Source organism: Chinchilla lanigera, unplaced genomic scaffold (genome assembly GCF_000276665.1).
Source record: "Chinchilla lanigera isolate Chin_1 unplaced genomic scaffold, ChiLan1.0 scaffold00022, whole genome shotgun sequence".
Taxonomy (NCBI): Eukaryota; Metazoa; Chordata; class Mammalia; order Rodentia; family Chinchillidae; genus Chinchilla; species Chinchilla lanigera.
In genome coordinates, this window is record NW_004955423.1 from 21,898,035 (window position 1) to 21,916,777 (window position 18,743).

The following is an 18,743-nucleotide window of genomic DNA, read 5'->3' on the forward strand; positions in this document are numbered from 1 at the left end:
ATTTTGAGGAAGAACTCTAATAACATGAACAGAAACTGTTGTGCAGTTACCTATGTGTAAACATGATATTGTCTCCTTGGTGTAGGAACCTGAGAGACTAGGTAAGCCTCAAAACGTACAGTAGATGAAAGGAAAGAGAAAGAAATTGCTCAAAGGAAGGAATGACTGGGATGAGGGAAAGAAGAAAAAAGGAAGGCAAAATATAAATATGTATATAAACAGCTGCGATGACTATATTGCTGATGTCTGATGGTGTATTGAAATGAACAGTTAATGCTTACAATTTTTTATGTTCTGATCGACTTTGCATGCTTGTGTCTGGTGGTCTGAGCAACTGATCTGAAGGTAACAGTATGCAATGGAATTACAATGGTGAACTCCTACCATCTTGTCTAGTGAGACTCTATTATATTATCCCTAATGTTTTATGGAAGAATTATTTTCTTATTCCCTGTAATGGTTTGAGCAACCTTTCATTCTTACATCTGGTAATCTGAGCAGTGTAGTTGAGGATAGTGATATGTAATGTAACAACCACTGTTGATCTGTATTATTTTGTCTTGAGACCCTGTATCACTTTGAATGATCTTGCTTTGATTTGTTTGTGTTCGTGATACTGGTGAGCTTCTACTGTTCTATTTTTTTGTTTGTTTGTTTCTCATTTACTACTCTCTTAAAAAGGAAATAAAAAGAATATGCCAGTTTTGTAAAATAAAATTTGCTACTCTAGATTACATTTCTCTTTTGAAAACATAACTGAATTTTTCAACATTTACCAAGTAGTGAGCTTGAAAAAAGATGATAAATATATTCACATGAGAATAAAAAAAAATCTTTCATACAGTTTTTGTACCTTTATCATGCCACAAAAGATACATAAAACATTCTAAAAGAAATTCGTGAAAAATATTTGGTGACCAAACACTCCTAACAAGTATTACTTTACTTTGATATGCAAACAATGAGACCTAAGATTTAGGATTGATTATTATCAACTATAGTTTGCAATGTGAATGTTAGATGACACACATATCAACCCTACATACCCCAGGCAGCACTTGTAATGCGTTATTATCCATCCACAGCTCCCTTAAATTTTGTATTTGATCCAGAACTTCAGGCTGAGAGAGAGAAAGGAGAGAAGAAAATAAAACCAAGTTAGCCTTTTTTATCACAAAATCTAGGTATCATTTCTGGGATCTCAAGCTTTTATTTGGGAATCAAATGTTAGTGCTCTTAGAAATTATAAGGCTAACAGATCTCCAATGAAAGTGGGCATCCTTGAGGTGGCCAATCCAGAATTACTTGGAATCAATCAAAATAATAAGAATTCAAATTAAGATCTATTATCCAGCTACCTTAATCTAGTCCCTAATGCTTTTCAATTATCCTTCGTATCATTCTTTATACTCTAATTACTCCATAAATTTCTGCTGCACTAAGAAGCAGAAGGAGCCCAGGAATCCTCCCGTCCCACAGCATGTGGGAGGACAGAGTGACTCAGAAGAGCGGAGAAGGGAAGAAAGACTCGATCCAGGTGGGACACTCACTGTGTAACGAGGCACTCACTCCCTAGGTGGGAGCCCTCTGTATCGTTCCTCCTGGGCATCAGATATGCACATCTGAAGAGGTCACCATTGCTCCCAGCACCATTTTGCTCCTGGTAGTGGCCTCTCTGAGAAACTCTCTCCAGAAATTGTCCCCTCCCCTCTTCTTCCAGGTGCTTCCTTTATAGTCCTCTTTGCAACTCTGTGGAAGCAGCTAAGGTCTGAACTACTGAGTGTGGTACATTTACCTGGCCACAGGGATTAGTTTGCAGATAGGAACATGATCCGTTCAGAACATACATAAAGCCAGGTGAAGGTGACTAGGATTCTAGGGGAAAGACTCTTGTTCTTTCCTGCTGGATTAAAGATTGCAAATATGTGTCTGAGGGAATTGCACGGGTGAAGCAGAGGGGAGAGACTGTGTGAGGAGGCAACTTTCACAGATGAGGGCTAAAAGGTGGATCTCAGTGGCACCATATCATCCTGGAACGAAGTCATACACGAAACCAGATGCTTTGTTCTGAAAGAATTATTACTTACTGCAGTAATACAATACAACGCAGTTCAATGAAATTCAGAACCCAATTGGGAAAGCCAGTGCATTTTATAAAACACTTGTAGAAAGGAGCAACAGAATTGTATCAAAGTCACACTGAGAGTATTGCAAACTGTAAGTCAGTGGAGTTATACAAGCGTCCTTGACCACTAAATCGGCCTGAGAGGTCTACTTTGCAGACAGTTCCCAATGTGTTTAGTTTGGGATTGCAATGGAGCAAAGCAGGATTCCCAGGAGAAATTCCCTTTACAACCTGGATTGAAATCTAAAGTTAGAGACATGGCATTCTGCTGTGGAATCAGAGACTTGTGTGAATAAGTAAGGGGGACTTTCTGTAGAAGAAATATCCCTAGTGTCACTTATCAGGAGCAGGCAATGAGCTAGTCCACTCGCACGTTAAGCCAGGCCAGGATGGAAAGTGCAGTCACGGCTAGGAAGCACAGTCTGCAATGCACAGGCTTCGCAGCAGGGGGCTGGCTAGCCACAGGCAGGCCGGGTGGAAAACACCCCTTATGTGGGGCAGTTTTCCCAAAGCCTGGGAGTTGTGCAGATTTAAGCAGAAGGGAAAGAGCTGCACTCTACAAAAGGTTAACAAAACCTTATATGTACATGAGAGGACAAAGACTAATATATAAGCTTAAAATAATAAGCATGGAACAGGGGTAGGTCATATTATGCCATGGAAACAAATACATCCTGAAATCTCAGTGGCTTAACATGACACACTTACTACCCGCTCCTGAGTCAAGTCAACCCTGGCTTCTCACTCACAGTCTTGTGGTACCTTCTTGTCCAGACTTCCAGAAGAGCCAAAGCAGGGGAAAAGCAGAGATGGCAAACTCACTACTACGCTTAAAGATATTGTGCTGGGAGTGACATGTATCGTTATGTAAATATTCAACCTAAGTGCAAGGAGCATTGGGAGATCTAGAAGGGATTCATGGAATGTTTGGTAAATATGAGTGTCTCTGCCATGAGGTGACACTGTATGAAGAAAACAGTGATCAGAATGAGTAAGAACACTTTCATACTTTATTCGTTGCTTTGTCAAGTATGCACTTGTCAGCTAAGTGGTGGGCATTACACTGGAGTCATAATGCCTAGGGAGGTCTCTGTCCTGAAAGAATGCATGCTCTGTTTTAAGGAAACACACAGAGAGAAATCCACTATATTATGGGAATCTAAAGGCTCTGGTTGTGAGGAGGAGCCAAAGGAGGAACTATGAGGTTGAGGCGAGAGCAAGTGGACCTGTGGAGAGGGGATTTAGCCGGAAGAGGAGCGGTGGGAAATAGCTGATGAGTGAGTGAGAAGGGACAGGTGGTTTGCTTTCTGAGAGGGTCGTCTGAGACAGATTGAGCAGCAGGAAGTGAGGCTAGTAAAGGAGGACGAGGTACTACAAAGACCTTGTGTGTCTTAAGGAGGTAGGATTTTACTGTATGGTTGAAGGAGCTCTGGTAAGAGATTTTTCAATGGGAATGATTTCAGCAGATTAGTGATATAGAACTGCAAACTGATAGAAAAGGAAAAACAAGAACAGGAAAGCTTATTAGGGTTGGTTATGAGAGAGGTAATGAGGAAGAAAGAGAAACTGAATTCAGGAAATATTTAGAAGATGAAAGCGGTAGGACTTGGTGACTGGAGGTGAGGGGTGAGACGCACCTGTCCCCCAGTTCTTCAGCAAGAAGTGGTTCTGCCAATGGCCAGGCAGGATATCCAGGCAGGAGCAGATACAGAATTTGATTTTGATGGAAATTAGCTTTAAGTTCCTGTGGACATAGTGAAGCTGTCCAGGAATTTGCTGGCTGTGAAAATCCAAAGTGTAGGGAGTAGCTGCAGATATGACTTAGGCATTTTGTGGCAGGGAGCAGAAACCCATGTTGATGACCTGTCCATGGTGAACGGGAAAGCAGTGCAGCTGAAAGGACTATACCTTGAGGTATCCTAGCCCTTGAGGCTTGAAACGGAAAGAGCAACCAGTGGGACAGGCCAAGAAGGAATGGAGTGCAGGAGTTGAAGGGTCTCTGGAGTACAGTGAGCAGAGCTGTGTTAGGGGTAAAGAAGAGAACGAGAGCTTCACACACAGGATAGGTGTCCTGTAAGACAAAGGTAGAAGATACACATTTGGAAACAGTAGGTCATTATAACCTCGGTGATAGCCATTTCGGGTGTTAACTATGGACTGAAGATGTATAAAAGGAAAATAAGTGGGGAAAATAGAGGACATTTTTTATAGAATAGAATACTCTTTGTAAAGTTTAGATGGAAGAGAGGAGAGAAGTTGGGGGGCTGCAAAGAAACCAAGAGGTCAAGGGAAAAAGCTGATGGGAAAGTACCAGCAGAGAAGAAGGGAGAGAGAGAATATAAAAACAAAGGAATAAATTCCAAGAAGAGGTGGAGATTTGGAATTCAAAGCACAAGTGAAGGGGCTGAGCTTGAACGAAGTAAGGCAATTCATTTGCTTGTATTTGAGGGGAGACAGCAAGGATGGTTTGAGCGCAGGTAGGCAGGGTACAGGGAGGGCTAGCAGTCTGCAGAAAACATATCTGCAGTCCTGAAATTTTTTGGTGCATAGATAAAAGGGTACATACTGGAATAGTCTGAGAGGAAACAAAGGCAATGAAGAGTTCTCTCAATGAATTTATTAAAATTCTTTTTCTGGGCCAGGAAGAGAATTTACAATTTAGAAGAAAATGTGATTAGTGTGTACTATAAACATGTACTAATAAAAACCAAGAAATCCTAATAAAAGGCAATGGAAGAGACAAACAACTTGGGTTTCATTTGGCCGGAGAAGACTTATAGTAGGAGTGGGAGACAGGGAAAATTACAGAAGTGAAAAGTAGAATGAAAGATCAGAATTAAGGGGCTGAAGATTCTCAAAGTAGTTCTACCAGTGACAACCTGGGAAGAGTTGGCTAGGGTAGGAAATAGGGAGACTGGGGGCTCCAAAGGGGAGACGTTTAGTGGAATGTTTTTACTCAGCTTCTAAGGAGCAGAGAAGCCTTCATGCACTGCATAACCTCCCCACTTGGCTGGGTTCGGCAAAGTAGCAGAGAAAGCTGCCTGATCAGACCCCTGAAATCTCGAACACAGGGTTCTACTGGGGAGCCTAGGCATCTATGACTGCTCGGAAAAGGGTAACTACGACCATCTACATTTCTGCTTTATTGCAAAAGATCTCATTCCATACACTTAATAACACAACACGGGAGTAACATCCTAGTTGATGGATGAAGAATCTGATCATCATTTCCTAGGGTAAATGAGAACAACTTGATGAGCGCTGCAGAACTGCAGCTGGGATTGTTCCTCATGTCTTTGGACTCCAGAGATGACATCATGCTAGAGCCTAAAATGGAAATTCCAAAAGAACAGAGAGAGCTGGTGATCATGCCCAACAAGGAGAGTGGCGCATAAGCTGGGTTTCTAAATAAAAGATATTTTTATTACTAGATGTTGCAATCAAATGAATTACAGCAACTTCCTAATAATAGCGGAGACAAAACATAGTTAGCAGATCAATACACAGTCTCGCTGGAAAGAAAAAAACAACACATGAGTATGATACAAGAGTATTCCATGATCAACATAAATATTTAAAGAGGATCTTGGAACTAAACTAGATGGCTTAGAGCCAACTTAACAAAAATTACTTTTTCTTGCTACTTAATTTCATCACAAAGTGAATTGTTTCCATTAAAAATCAGTGAATTAAGAATGATTGGGTGGATGCAATTCTGATGAAGGTGCTATGAAATAAGAGCTCTGATAAACTTGTTTGGGGATTACAAATTGTACTCTTTTGGAAAATATTTTCAAATATGTATCTCATGCCTACAGAACTTTCACATTTGCTTTTAGGTAACTATCCTACCTACGTTTCTAAAACAGAGAAAATCTTAATAGAGAGAAATGTTAACTGCAGAGCAATGATTAAAAACTTGGTTGCAATCTTAGTAAGCCTACACTCTAAAAGAATAAGCAAATTATGATAAAGTAATATATTGGTATAGGGTACAACACTAAAAATGGATTTTCTGTATGAAGATAGATCTTGCACACAGTATTGAATGAAAAAGCAACTACAAAAATCTCATCTAGCACAAATTGATTTCTATACATTTAGAAAACAACACAACATACTTATAAATACACATATAAGGACTAAAAATTGAAATATGGCAGAGATAGACTCTAAATTGAGAGGAATGATTACCCAGAGAAGGGAGGGGTGGGCACAAGATGACCAAGAGGAAGAGAGAACATGTTTACTTTATCTACAGTATTTTGTTCCTTTAAAAGAAACTGATCAATTTTGCATGCCTATATCGGGTAATCTGTGTAACTACTTTGAAGATAACAATATCCAATACAATAACCATTGTTAATTTCCTATCATCTTGTTTTGAAATTCTGTATCATTTTTATTGTTTTTTTCTCTCTCTTCTCTTTTTTTTTTTTTTTTTCCGGTACCGGCAATCAAACTCACGACGTCATGCTTGCCAGGCAGGCGCTGGGCCGTTGAGCTAAATCCCCAGCCCCCTGGTTTTTTCTCTTTAAAATAAAAAAATAAAAAAAGTGAAAATCATATACAAAATAAATAGTTAATATTTGTTCATTTTTGTTAGTAGGTGCTTGATGTACTACTTTAGAAATTTTATATTTGTGTTCAGTTTTTGAAAAATTAGAAAAAAGAAAAAATTACATCAAAATATTAATTTTTAAAATCTTGGTAGCAGTATTATGATTAATTTAGATTTTTCTTATTTTGTGTTTTCCTTTTTCCAAACTTCCTATAGTACATAGGTATTAGTTTGATAACTAGAAAAATTTAATAATTTTTAGTTTATTTTGTTTAAATTTACACTTTTCTAAATCACCTAAGAATTATTTTTTAGAATAATTTTACTATGTCAGTTAAAATGAGATAAAAATGGTTACATCAGTATTAACACAAATAATCCTATATTTTTGCATGGTTACAATTGTTCCAATAATTTCTGTCATATATGTACAGTTGTAGGTTGTTTCATTGATTTAACTACACATACTGTTTTTATTCCTCTAATTTGGATAATAGAGTTTGGTTATATGTGTTTATGCCATATTTAATTTTTTCTTCCAAAGAGGTTCAGAGAGTCATTAACTGTGAAAAAAAAAATCTGCTATTTATCTATTTTTGTCATAGTAAAATTAGTGAAATGAGAGAACTTTAAACCTAGAGTATCTTAAAATTATATGAGATTATTTGGCAGATACTATAATAACAACTGGCAGGCAACAAAATAAAATGTTTCAAATTTCTGGTAAAGAAATATGAAGGTATTTTCTCTCATCAGTAATTATAAAATGATCAATGCAAATTTAAATGTATTCTCCAATCAAAGTGACATAATTACATTGTATTGAAATATTCCAGTCATTACATTTTTCCAAAGCTTTGATATCATCAATATTTTTTATCTTTTATTTCTTTTGACTTTGTCTGTCTTTGTTGAATAACATTTAGAGCCTGCCATTTACCCAAGAAGCATGACTGGAGTTTCAGAAACTTCCATTTTATTTTAATCTTTTATTTAACAATACACTCAGTTTATGACTAGTCCTTTAAGGCTCACAACTGGGAAATCTTTTATTCATGAATTTCAGAGTCCTCGGCTGAAACTCTTTCTGATACACAAAATTGGATGACTAAAATTGCTCAGCTCTTGATGAAAAGCCTACTTATCTTTCTCTCAATTGTAATGTACTACATGCCTTGAGATTGTTTAACTTCTTCAGTTAATTTCTTTGGAGATGAAAAGGTTAGCTCCACAGGGTCTGGACCTACTTCCAGTTTATATAAGTTTTATGTTTCTTGGTTTTATTTCAGATGTCCAACTCATTGAAAGTGTTCATAAAATTTTAAAGCTTTGGTTTTACAATTAAGTAAAAAGAATTAACTTTCAATTTGCATAATATTTAGGAAAAAGATATTTTCACATTTTAGTAATTATTGAAAGAACAAATAGGTATTCTGAGTGACAATCAATAATGAAATGCACTACTGAGAAAATGTAATTGATTTACAATTAATTAAAACACTTTAAGTCATAGCGGTGATGAATATTTTAATATGAATATGAGCTTAATATATTCCACTTATATACTCAGATGAGCGTGTTGATAGAATAGAGGAAACATTTACAGATGGCATATAGGGAATGAGAGAGACTCCAGAATTGACAAAATTGGTATATAAAATGATATGAAAATATCGGAAGACTGCTCTCACAGATGAAGTGTAATATAGACCAGACACCTGCCACACATCCCTAAACTAACCACAGAGGTGCAGAAGCAGAAGCAGAAGCAGATGTGAACAAAACTGGGGATCTGAGTCAAGTGAACTCAGTGTTCATTAGTTCATTACCAGTAAGTGAATTCATCCACCCTAGAAATACCACCTACTTTATACAAGGAAGACTGTCATGTCTGGGAACAAAACTCAGACTGAGGCAGGGCTAGCCCATAGTGCTGTTCCCAGTGTCCTCTTCTCTAGGTGACCCTAGCCCACCTGTGGACTATATCTCGGGTTCTGTTTCTCTAGAAAACGAAGTGCAAGGTATCTTTGGCAAAGCCAGGTTTATTCACAGTATCCGGAAACCAGGTGGGGGAGAAATGGCTGAAGTGACTCAGACTGTGAAGCCTGGAGAATGGAACAGTAGCATCTACAGCACTTGTCTTTGAACATCTTTCATCGTTGTGAGGATTAGGAGTTGGTTTTGTCCCGCCTTCATCCCACATTCAGAACTAGAAACATGATGGAAGTTGTAAGGGGACGGATAAAAGTAAGCATACGATCAGAGACTGGTTCCCAATTGGATCTGTCCAAATGAAATAATCTAACTTCCTTTGAAAATGGTGATTCCTCTGTCAGATGATCACAAAAGAAAGTATAAATAATAAAACAGCAGCAAAGATCAGAACAGAAACCAACTTCTATTAGGCACTCAGTATAGTTAGGCACTTTTTAGGTAGATAATTTCCATTAAATCCTGGTTTATAGCCAACAAGGGAGGGTCCCCCATTGGACAGGCAGTAAGCATAATGTTTAAGAGCATGGATTCAGAGAGTAGGTTCAGATCCAGGCTTTGCTTCTTCCTCGCTGTAAAAGCTTGGCTCAGATTCCCCATCTGTAAACTGGTGGGTGCCAGTACTGTCAGGTGTTTTGAGGGATGATGAAGATTAGTCGTGTGAAAATACTTAAACTATTCATGATAGTGTTTGGTTCTAAGTGTTATTGCCTATAACAGTCTATTACTGACACTATGGGAATACTTGTGAAGGAGTACTATATAGAGTAAAGAGATTTATTTAGCTCATTGTTCTGGTGGCTGGGGCATTCAAACAGCAAGTGTCAGTCCCCGGGAAAGGTCTCTCTAGCTGTATCCCAACATGGCAGAGAAAGAGGGAACCGGCTGAGTGAGAAAGAGGAGTCAAGGCAGGAGACAGGCTCTTGTAGAACAACTTGTTCTCCTGGAACAGCCTGGCCAGGGCGGAACAGAGACATTATTGTCTTCCAAGCGCGGTACCCCTAGTGACCCAACGACCTTGAACCAGGCTCCTCCTCTTCCGTGTTCTAAAACTCCCAGCATTGCCACACTCGGACCAATTCCAACACAGGAGCCGGTGAAGAGCTCAACTCATACCACATCCACTGAGCTCAGCGCTCCGTGAGTGTACGCTGCTATCTCCACCTCACAGAGGAGATTTCGGCATAAACAAGTGGACGTGCTCAAAATCATCTGGCTGGTATGGACAGGCAAGAAGCTCATTTTCAAGATTGTAATACTGTATATGATTAGTAAGTTTCAAAAGTAGAGGAATATTCTGGGGAAAAACTAGCAATGATTCACACCTAGCCTCATGTTTGTTAGGGAGGGGATTTTAGAGTCGAGTTGGAACAGCAGGAGATCAGAATTTTAAAGACCAGCTTTAATTTCTTTAACAACTTTATCCAACTCAGAGGTATGATAGACACTGTGAAATGATAGGAAACCACTCAAGAGTAAAGGGCAACTGGGATGTGGGAAAAGAGAAGGGAAAGAAGGAGAAATTTTGTATGTATGTATATACAGGATAGTTAACATGGTTGTTCTTCTGTCTTCTATTTCTATGCTGAAAGAAACTGTCAATGAGTCTTTGGTTGATCAGTATTGCATTTCTATATTTGTTTTCATGAGAAGCCACTTTGAAGATATCAATATGTAATACAACACCCATTGTTAATTCCCTACCACTTTGTTTGTAACTCCGTATTGTCTGTACTGTTCTTTTGCTGTGTTGTAAAATGTTGTCTGTCTGTTAATGTTTTCCTCCTTTTATTTTTAAAATAAAAAAAACAACTTTATCCAATTATTATTTGTAAAGGCCCTACTATTTATTAAACAGCAGGAGCAAAATACACCAATCCTCATGGCAGTTACATTCGTGTACTTCATGTATCCTGGGCGGGGTCCTATAAAATGTTAGCAATTGGACAAAGGAAAAATGCTATTTTCATATTCCTCACGGTAATATGCTACCTTCAACTTACATTTCAAGCTTTGGTGATGGTGTCTGAACCTAAACTTAAGAGTGAAAACTGCATCATAAATATACTCTCATCTCATCATTAAAATTCGTCATGCTTTCTTCAAAATAATTTCATCCATTCCTTTCCTCCACATTCTATCCACACTGCAACCAGAGAGACATTTCAGCATGATCACTCTTGCTTGAAAACAGTCTTTCCATTACCGAAAGAATACAAAGTCCAGATTCCTTTGAATGCCATATAAAACGACTCTCGTCTGACCCCTGCTTTCTTCTTACAGAGGAACACCGCTCTCTGCACTTCTCAGAGGAACTGTGTGATTTACCATGCTATTGGGTCTTGGCAAATGTCATTCTCTGTGCCTGCACACCTGACCCCTGACTGGGTTAGGCATCTTCGCTTTTGTGCTGCTGTCCCTAGTGCAGCACTTTGCACATGACCCTGGGCTGCTGGAAGCAGGAAACAATCTTGTTGACCTCTGCGTCTGCATCTTCTCCTGTCATAGCCTGAGCATCCTAGTGCTCCCAAAATTCCATCCACACTGAACAAAAGAAAACTCTGTGTTTGTGATTAGTCTTTAATCAGTATCACCTTTTTCTCATATTGTGTCTTTTAGTTAAGATTTTGAATACTGTGTATTTGTTATACAGACTAATGGGACTCATTTTGGTAGTTCTGTACACACATCTAACATACTTAGGTGACTTTGAGCCCCAGTTTCCTCTCTGCGTTCCTTTCCTCCATTCCCTATCCCTTTCCTCTTCTCTAAATGCCCTCTTTGTACTTGTATGTTATGATATCATCTCTTCCCACTTACAAATGCTGTCTTAAATTTCACATGTGGGAAAAATTACAGGCTTTGTCTGCACGAGTCTGGCTTATTTCACTTAAAATGATGATCTCCTATTCCATCCATTTTCCTGAAAATGACACCATTTATTTCCTCATAATGGCCAAGTGACACTCCATTGCCTGTATATACCACATTTGCTTTATCCATTCTATGAATACCACATCCATTCCTGTAGACCACATTCCCCTTATGCCAGGTGACAGGCACCCAGGTTGATTCTGTATTTAACTACTGGGAATCAGCCTTCAATAAACACGGGTGGTGGAGATCACTATGAAGTGGCTCTCAGCAGGATTTAATATTAACCGTTTGGCTTTTCATGTTACTTGTGAGTCTGTCCAAGACGTAGGCCCCTTGTCTGGAGATGGGCAGCAGACTCATAGTAAATGAATCTGTATGAGTCACTGTCCTGGCCGAGGCTTCTAGTGGCTGGTGAAGCTGTGATGTCTCAAAGGACAAGACAAGGCTGCCGCTAAGGACACATGGCTCCAACCCCTATTAACTAGGTAAAGACTGTAGCCCCTGGCATCTCACTCCTGCAGTGAAGGCCTTCTTGGAGATAGCAGAGTTCTCCCAAATTGACATAAGGTCTTGGAGAAGCCCTTGAGCAGGCTTCTAAGGTCCTTGAATAATCCTGCTCAGATTTCTGCCTTTCTTCAATATCCTCCTCCTTTGTTTGAAAACCAAATAAATACTGGCCACCCAGAGAAGTTCTTGGCCTTAGCCCCGAGAAAATCTCGAATTCTGTTAGAGGGTTTTGATCCTCCCGGAGCCCTAAAATCCTACCACTTGCCTCTTATTTAAGCCTTCACCATCCACTCCTTTGAGAGATCGAGGGCTTGATCAGTCTGCAATAATGAAGGGATAATATTAATACGGTACGTGGGTATGCAGTTATCGCCATAGTACTGTAGGCTGATTTTAAGTCTGTAAGGAAGATACCAACATGGTATGGCTGGATCAAATGGTCTCTCTATTTTTAGTTTTTGAAGACCCTCCATACTTGTACTAATTTACAGTCTCCCCAACAGTGTATAAAGAGTTCCCTTGTCTCACATCGTTGCCAGCATTTATTGCTTTTTGTATTCTCGACGACAGCCACTCAGACTGAGGAGAGATGGAATCTTAATGCAGTTTAGATTTGCATTTCCCTGGTGGCCACAGAAGTGGCATTTTTAAAAATGTCAGTATCACTTTTAAAATCTCCTTTGCAAATAGACTATAACCTCTTATGCATTCAGTTCACTTATTCCAGTATTCTAGAACTTCCCTACAATAGTTATTGCTAAGACACAATCTTGATTGATGTGCTAAATTTACCTGGTCTTTATTCACCTATCTTTCTTTGCTTAAACTGAGATTCATCATCAAGTCTATCATAAACAATTTCCTGAACATATCAAGTAGCAAAATCTTTGTTTTGTCACATTCACCTAGCTGAACTGAGCACTGGTTGAATTCAACATTCTGCCCTTTCTGCAACCACACAGAGAGTTTTGAAGAAAATAACAATTTGGTTGACTGGCCTCACTTTAAATTCATGACAGATGCCTGAAATGGAGACTGGATATGTGCAGCTCTGTATCTTTTCCCCAAGAAATTGCTTTTTAACTGAGATCATTTCATACTGCTTCAATCTTGTCAAAAGTATCCTCCTCTTATCCTAGCTCCTAATCTAATCTATTGGTTACCGAAATAAACAAAGAGACCATCAGAAGTGGATTTACTCCAAAGATACAAAGCTTGGGCTTCAGGCTTCCCACATGCATAGTTAAAAAATTTCAAGGAGAATGTATTTCCAAGACAATTAGCTCATACTTCTGTCTTTTGCTACACAGATTCCCTTCCATGAGATTTCCTTGGGTATAAGGTATCAGTCACACTGGGAACAGGCTCAGCTGAGGTTTAGTGGAGGATGCAGTTGGTTTGAATTTAGTGCAATATATTTTCATGCTCTGCAGCCACTGTGGTTCTCTCTCACTGACCACTCTGGTCTTTCCCAATCTGTGACCCTTTCCTGTCCATTTGAACTGTTTCTTTTCCTTTCAGGACCTCTAGGCTGGGAGTTCTCTACTCTCCACACATGCTTTTAACCTCTGTGTCCACCAGGTCACCTCTCACAACACATAAACACGGCTATCAATTAAAAATTACTATTCTTATTGACTTTACAGCTCCTTCCAACTCCTTCCCCACTCATTTGCTCTTCTCACAGGAAGAGTATGGAAATAATTTGGCTGCCCTGCCTCTGTTTTCTCTTCTCCCATTCACTCTTCAACCCACTCTGCTATGGCCCTGAAAACCCCTCCTGTGGAAGTTTTAATGACCTTTGTTCTGAAGCTGAGATTTCGATAGCTACTAAGGTAGATTTAGTAATGAGCTACCAGAGCCAGAAAATACAGAAGAAAGCCAATAAAGAAGAAAAAGAATTTTAAAGTGTAAGTGCAAAAGTTGTATTAAAGCACAACAGATTATGGAAAATGTCACGGTTGTAAGTATTTTCAAGATAGAAATTTTGCAATTGTCAGTGTCATGTGTTATTTGAGAGCCTTTAGGTGATGTATGCATGTTCATGAATGAAAATTATAATTATGATAAGTTGTATAGTTTATACAGTGTACCTATTTTCTCTACCTCTTAATGTTTGAAATGTTGGACTACGTATATATATATGTGTGTGTGTGTGTGTGTTAGGGGTGCAGCTGTCTGTACCTCGGGTATCTAGGACAAGGCCACTGCTTCTCAGGAGTTTGGCAGGGCCCCCTGAGAAGTGCGCACAGCTCAAGGAGCTGATGCACAAAGTGACTTGAGCTTCACTTGAAATAATGTAGACACTTTTTGTTCCCCATGAAGCTACCAAGACTTGTTGTTCTGCTGGAGATTAGATCCTCTTCCTGTCCCAGATTCTACCCTACCCTGAAGCTCTCATGAACTTATTCATATGCTGATTGTGTAAGTAAATGTGCTGCAGGTGCTGGGCAGTTCCTTTTTCCCATAGGAGAGAGGGCTCCACCTGACCTCAGCTTTTGCATATTGACTTCTATCTTTTTCATCCTCCCCTGTCCTCCCTCTGGAGTTTCAAGATCTGCACTGGATGGGGCATATATGAGTATGTGTGAATATATATATATATATATATATATGTATATATATATATATTTTATATATACATATATATACATATGCATGCCATGTTTTAGTGTTATACAACTGTATAATTTAACTTTTGAAAATGTCTAAAACTATTTCTTTTGGATCAGATAAACACCTTCTCCAATTTAGATATCTCATGGAGTCAAAAAGAAATCAGAATTATTATTTCTAAAGGCAAACCAGTAATCGCAAATCTCTTTCACTGAGAGCTCTAGGCTCAGCTTTGTGGGTTTCTGAATCCCTGCCTCTTGGCTGTGAAGACCACCGGCAATGACCCTGGAAGGTCATCAAGGTGTACTGCGAAACCGAAATACTTCCTGAATCAGAAAAGACTGTTGCTGTTTAGAGTGGGTTCAATGTCATTCAAGACTAGAATTTCTTGAAAATCAGTAATCAATATCTTGTATATAAGGTCATTTATTCTTTATTAAACTGTATAATACCCAATTACCTAAACACAAAATGATAGAGAAATTATATCATCCATCTGCTAACCCATCAGCATTTCATCAAAAGAGAAACTGAACTGTTCCATGTGCATGTACTATTTTTCCTGCCTGCAAGTCAGTGAATGAAGAGGCAGAAAATCTACTGCTTATTGTCAGTACTTTAAATTTATTCAGTAGAGATGAGAATATATATATTAAAATTGTAAAGTTTTTGTCAGGTGGAGACCATTTGGTTATGAGTTAGGTAGCAAGAATAGCTCATTAGAGGTAAGCAAGAAGTGAGCCATGACAGAAACCTATTCCTATTTGGGTTCCAAAGAAATCCTGTCTTTAATTTGCGGTAGAGAGGAAATGTTAAACAGAGTGGTGACCTAGCCTTCTACTTAGCCCGGTGGAAACACAATGAATGTTAATAAATATTTTTAAGTGAAAAGTAAAAAAATGAGTGTTATCTATAGAAGGATTTAATCTTACTGTGTTTTTCTCCCATGAGGAAAAGAAAAATGTTCATTATACTTATCTTACTTGACCTCTGTACATTGTAATAGTATGTACATCAACAAGATCTCGTGTGCTGTTCATCATGGGCATTTAAACTGCATCTTGAAGAATGTAAATATTTTTAAACACAGACATCTATGAGTTATTTGAAACTTCAGTTATTATTTTTTTATATTTGTTTATTACTCCTGAATATACTAGTTTTATTATTTTTGAATATATTATCGTCTATTTTACTGTAAACTCCAATATTTCTTGTTGTGTATTTATTTCTAAGTAAGAATCAGGTTAGTACAAATACTGCTAGATAGTTACTGTTTTGTTTTCCACATCCCACATAAACAATATAAGCTGGTAAGAGACAATTCTTAACCTTCTACTCTATCCATCCCTAAACCCGACTACTCAAATAATAATAACTAAGCCTAAGAACTTACAATACATCTTATCATTAGTGTTAAAACATATTGTTTATTATAAGCATTCTAACTTACCACCTCTGAAAACTGAACCAGTATTTTACTAAGCATCAAACTCACATCCAGCACTGTGTTATGGGATACGCATGCATATGCATGCGAGGGAGAGAATACTTAACGTGGTCTCAGACAAAATGTAAAATGGAGAAGAGATTCAATCCAGAGATAAATAGTGTTGTAAAACGTATAACAGGATTCATGCCAAAGGAGAAATGAAATGAGTTGAATCAAGTAATAGTAGTCCACCTGACCAAACACTCTATAATGACTAGGGAGAGAGTAAAACCAATTATTTCTTTGGTTTTTTAAAGCATACCATTGTTTCTACATTCCACAGTTGCTCCACAAAAGTCTCAGCTATATTTTTCTCTGCATGCATTGCATCATGTGGCCCACATTCATTAATTAAATATTTTTTCTTAGCCTCACACAATCATGAAATGAACTGTTTGCCAGGGTATATTAATTTGTCAATATAGTTCTACATCAGTACCCCCAAATTATTCTTATGGCACTGTGCTGCTTTATTAACCCCCATGTGAGGGTTAATTGATGCTGTGTAATTTAGTAAAATTACAATACTTATTGGCATAATCTACAAGAACCAGCGTTATACAATTTGAATTACATGCTCAGTTGTTTTGCTAGTCATTTAAAAAATTGCTTTATCAAAAATTTTTTTTATGTTATAAATGAGCAATGAGTTTTGACGTTGTAACTTTAACCAAAACAGCAGCTACAAACATACCATTTTCAAATATACTAGTTGCAAACAAACCAACTTGAATTTTATCCACTCTCAGGGGGACAGCTTCTTATCCAGATAATTTGGTCTAGTGTTTACAGCTCGGGAACTCCCTAAGCGTTGTCTTCATGTACTCTCACCTTCCTTCCTTTGCTTTCTGCTGACACTGGCAGCCACTGTGGACTCACCACGCTCCTTCCTGGTCCGTCTTCTCCCTAAAATGCTCTCTCCCCTTCTCTCTATCTTGGTTAATTTCCACTCATCTTTTAGATTTCAGTCGAAGATCACTTCTCAGAGTCTTCACACACTAAGCAAAATTCTACTAGAAGTTCCTTCACACGACACAGCTGAAATTCTACTACATATGAGTCAAGGCAAGCGGAGCTCTTTCTGTTCCTAGTGTATTTATGTATCCTGAGAGCCCCCAGTGATCAATAATTGTATTTATCCAACAACTATTTATTGAGCACTTGTTATATATTAAGCCCTATCCATACCATGCTCAGTGTGGGGACACATGAGAGAACAAAGCATTGTCCTGGAGCAATGTTTATTTATCTAAGAGTTGTTCAATGAGTGAATGAATGACAATTCGTTGATATTACTACATATCAGCCTTTCTTTCATATAAGAATGAGCCTTCAATTTGTGTCATGTATGTGAAGCTTCAATTTTGTCTGCCATACTTTACAGTAGTAGATTGCTAATAACCATGTGCACAATTGGTGAGTGTGCGAGTGAATTCATTACAGACACATAGGCTGATACACCCAAAGTCCTAGGAGCAGAATAGTATATTTTATAATAAATACAACTCATTATCTTTCTTATAATGAGTTAATATTCTCTCTATGGGTTAACAAGTGCTCTTTTGAGAAAACAGTTTTGCTTTATTATTACTGTGGTATTTCAATTCAGAAGAGCAAGCCTATAAGACATTTTACTAAAAATGTGAATTCTTAGCAGCATGATACGAGGGAAAATGTTCTGCAGACTTGAACTTGTAGCATATGCTTTGGTCTATTTTTCTCCCTTGCACATGGAGCTGTGAACAGATGCTTGTGCAGGTTAATTCTGTCCTAAATCTTGTATTTCTACATGTGCCATGGAGGTGGATGCCTGCCAAGTCGGCCTCCTGGTCCCTTGCCGGTCATTAATCACATCAAAACCATTTGTTTTTTTCTTGTATTAAATTAAAATGAAAGTAAGAGTTCTGCTAACCAATGTTTATTTTATACAGTGGGCAGGCAGCCTCATCTCTCATTCCTCTGCCACAAGGACCTTTTGCTCTTACTAAACAAACTAATTGTCGATTCTTATAATGCTCACCTTTATTCCTTGCCGATCTCCTGACTAGAATGTTATCTCCCCTCCCACCCATCCAAATCCAACTCATTCTTCATGGCCCAGAAAACTCTGTGCCACGGGGGAAGATTTTCTTAATCACCTCATTCATAAATCGTCCCATTAACGTGCAGCAATTCCACAGCATGTGAGAATGTACCATGGTCAAAGTGCTAGCTTGCATACTTAGTGGAACCACGAAAACTGGGCAGTCCCATACCCTTCCCCGAAGATACTTATAGTTTAAGAGAGAAAAAAGAAAACATGCATTCAATAAATAGTTACTAACTGGTTACCCTCTTTAAATGCAACATGGACAAAGATCATCTGGTGAGTTTGATACAAAGCAGTTCTTGGGTTCCACAGTAAATTCAGTCAGAATTTTGATGAGTGTGGTCCTGAAATACAAGTCTTCAACGAGTGTTGATGGCAATTTGGTGATACATCTTTAACATACAGTGCTTGCACACCGACTGCACAGATTCCCTGACCTCAGGAGCTTGCACCCTAGCCGGGGTGAGTTATTTACAATAAGATA

General features: G+C 38.4%; 1 protein-coding gene across 3 annotated transcripts in view; it reads right to left on the reverse strand.

Annotated features, from left to right (window-relative positions):
- The window catches only part of Lrrc7 (leucine rich repeat containing 7), a 505,545-nt gene that overhangs the window by 133,989 nt on the left and 352,813 nt on the right, over positions 1-18,743 (reverse strand). For all 3 annotated transcript variants that reach the window (XM_013514397.1, XM_013514396.1, XM_013514395.1), the window contains exon 9: positions 1,047-1,121. In XM_013514397.1, the coding sequence (XP_013369851.1) occupies positions 1,047-1,121 (75 nt within the window). The remainder of the gene's footprint in view (positions 1-1,046; positions 1,122-18,743) is intronic.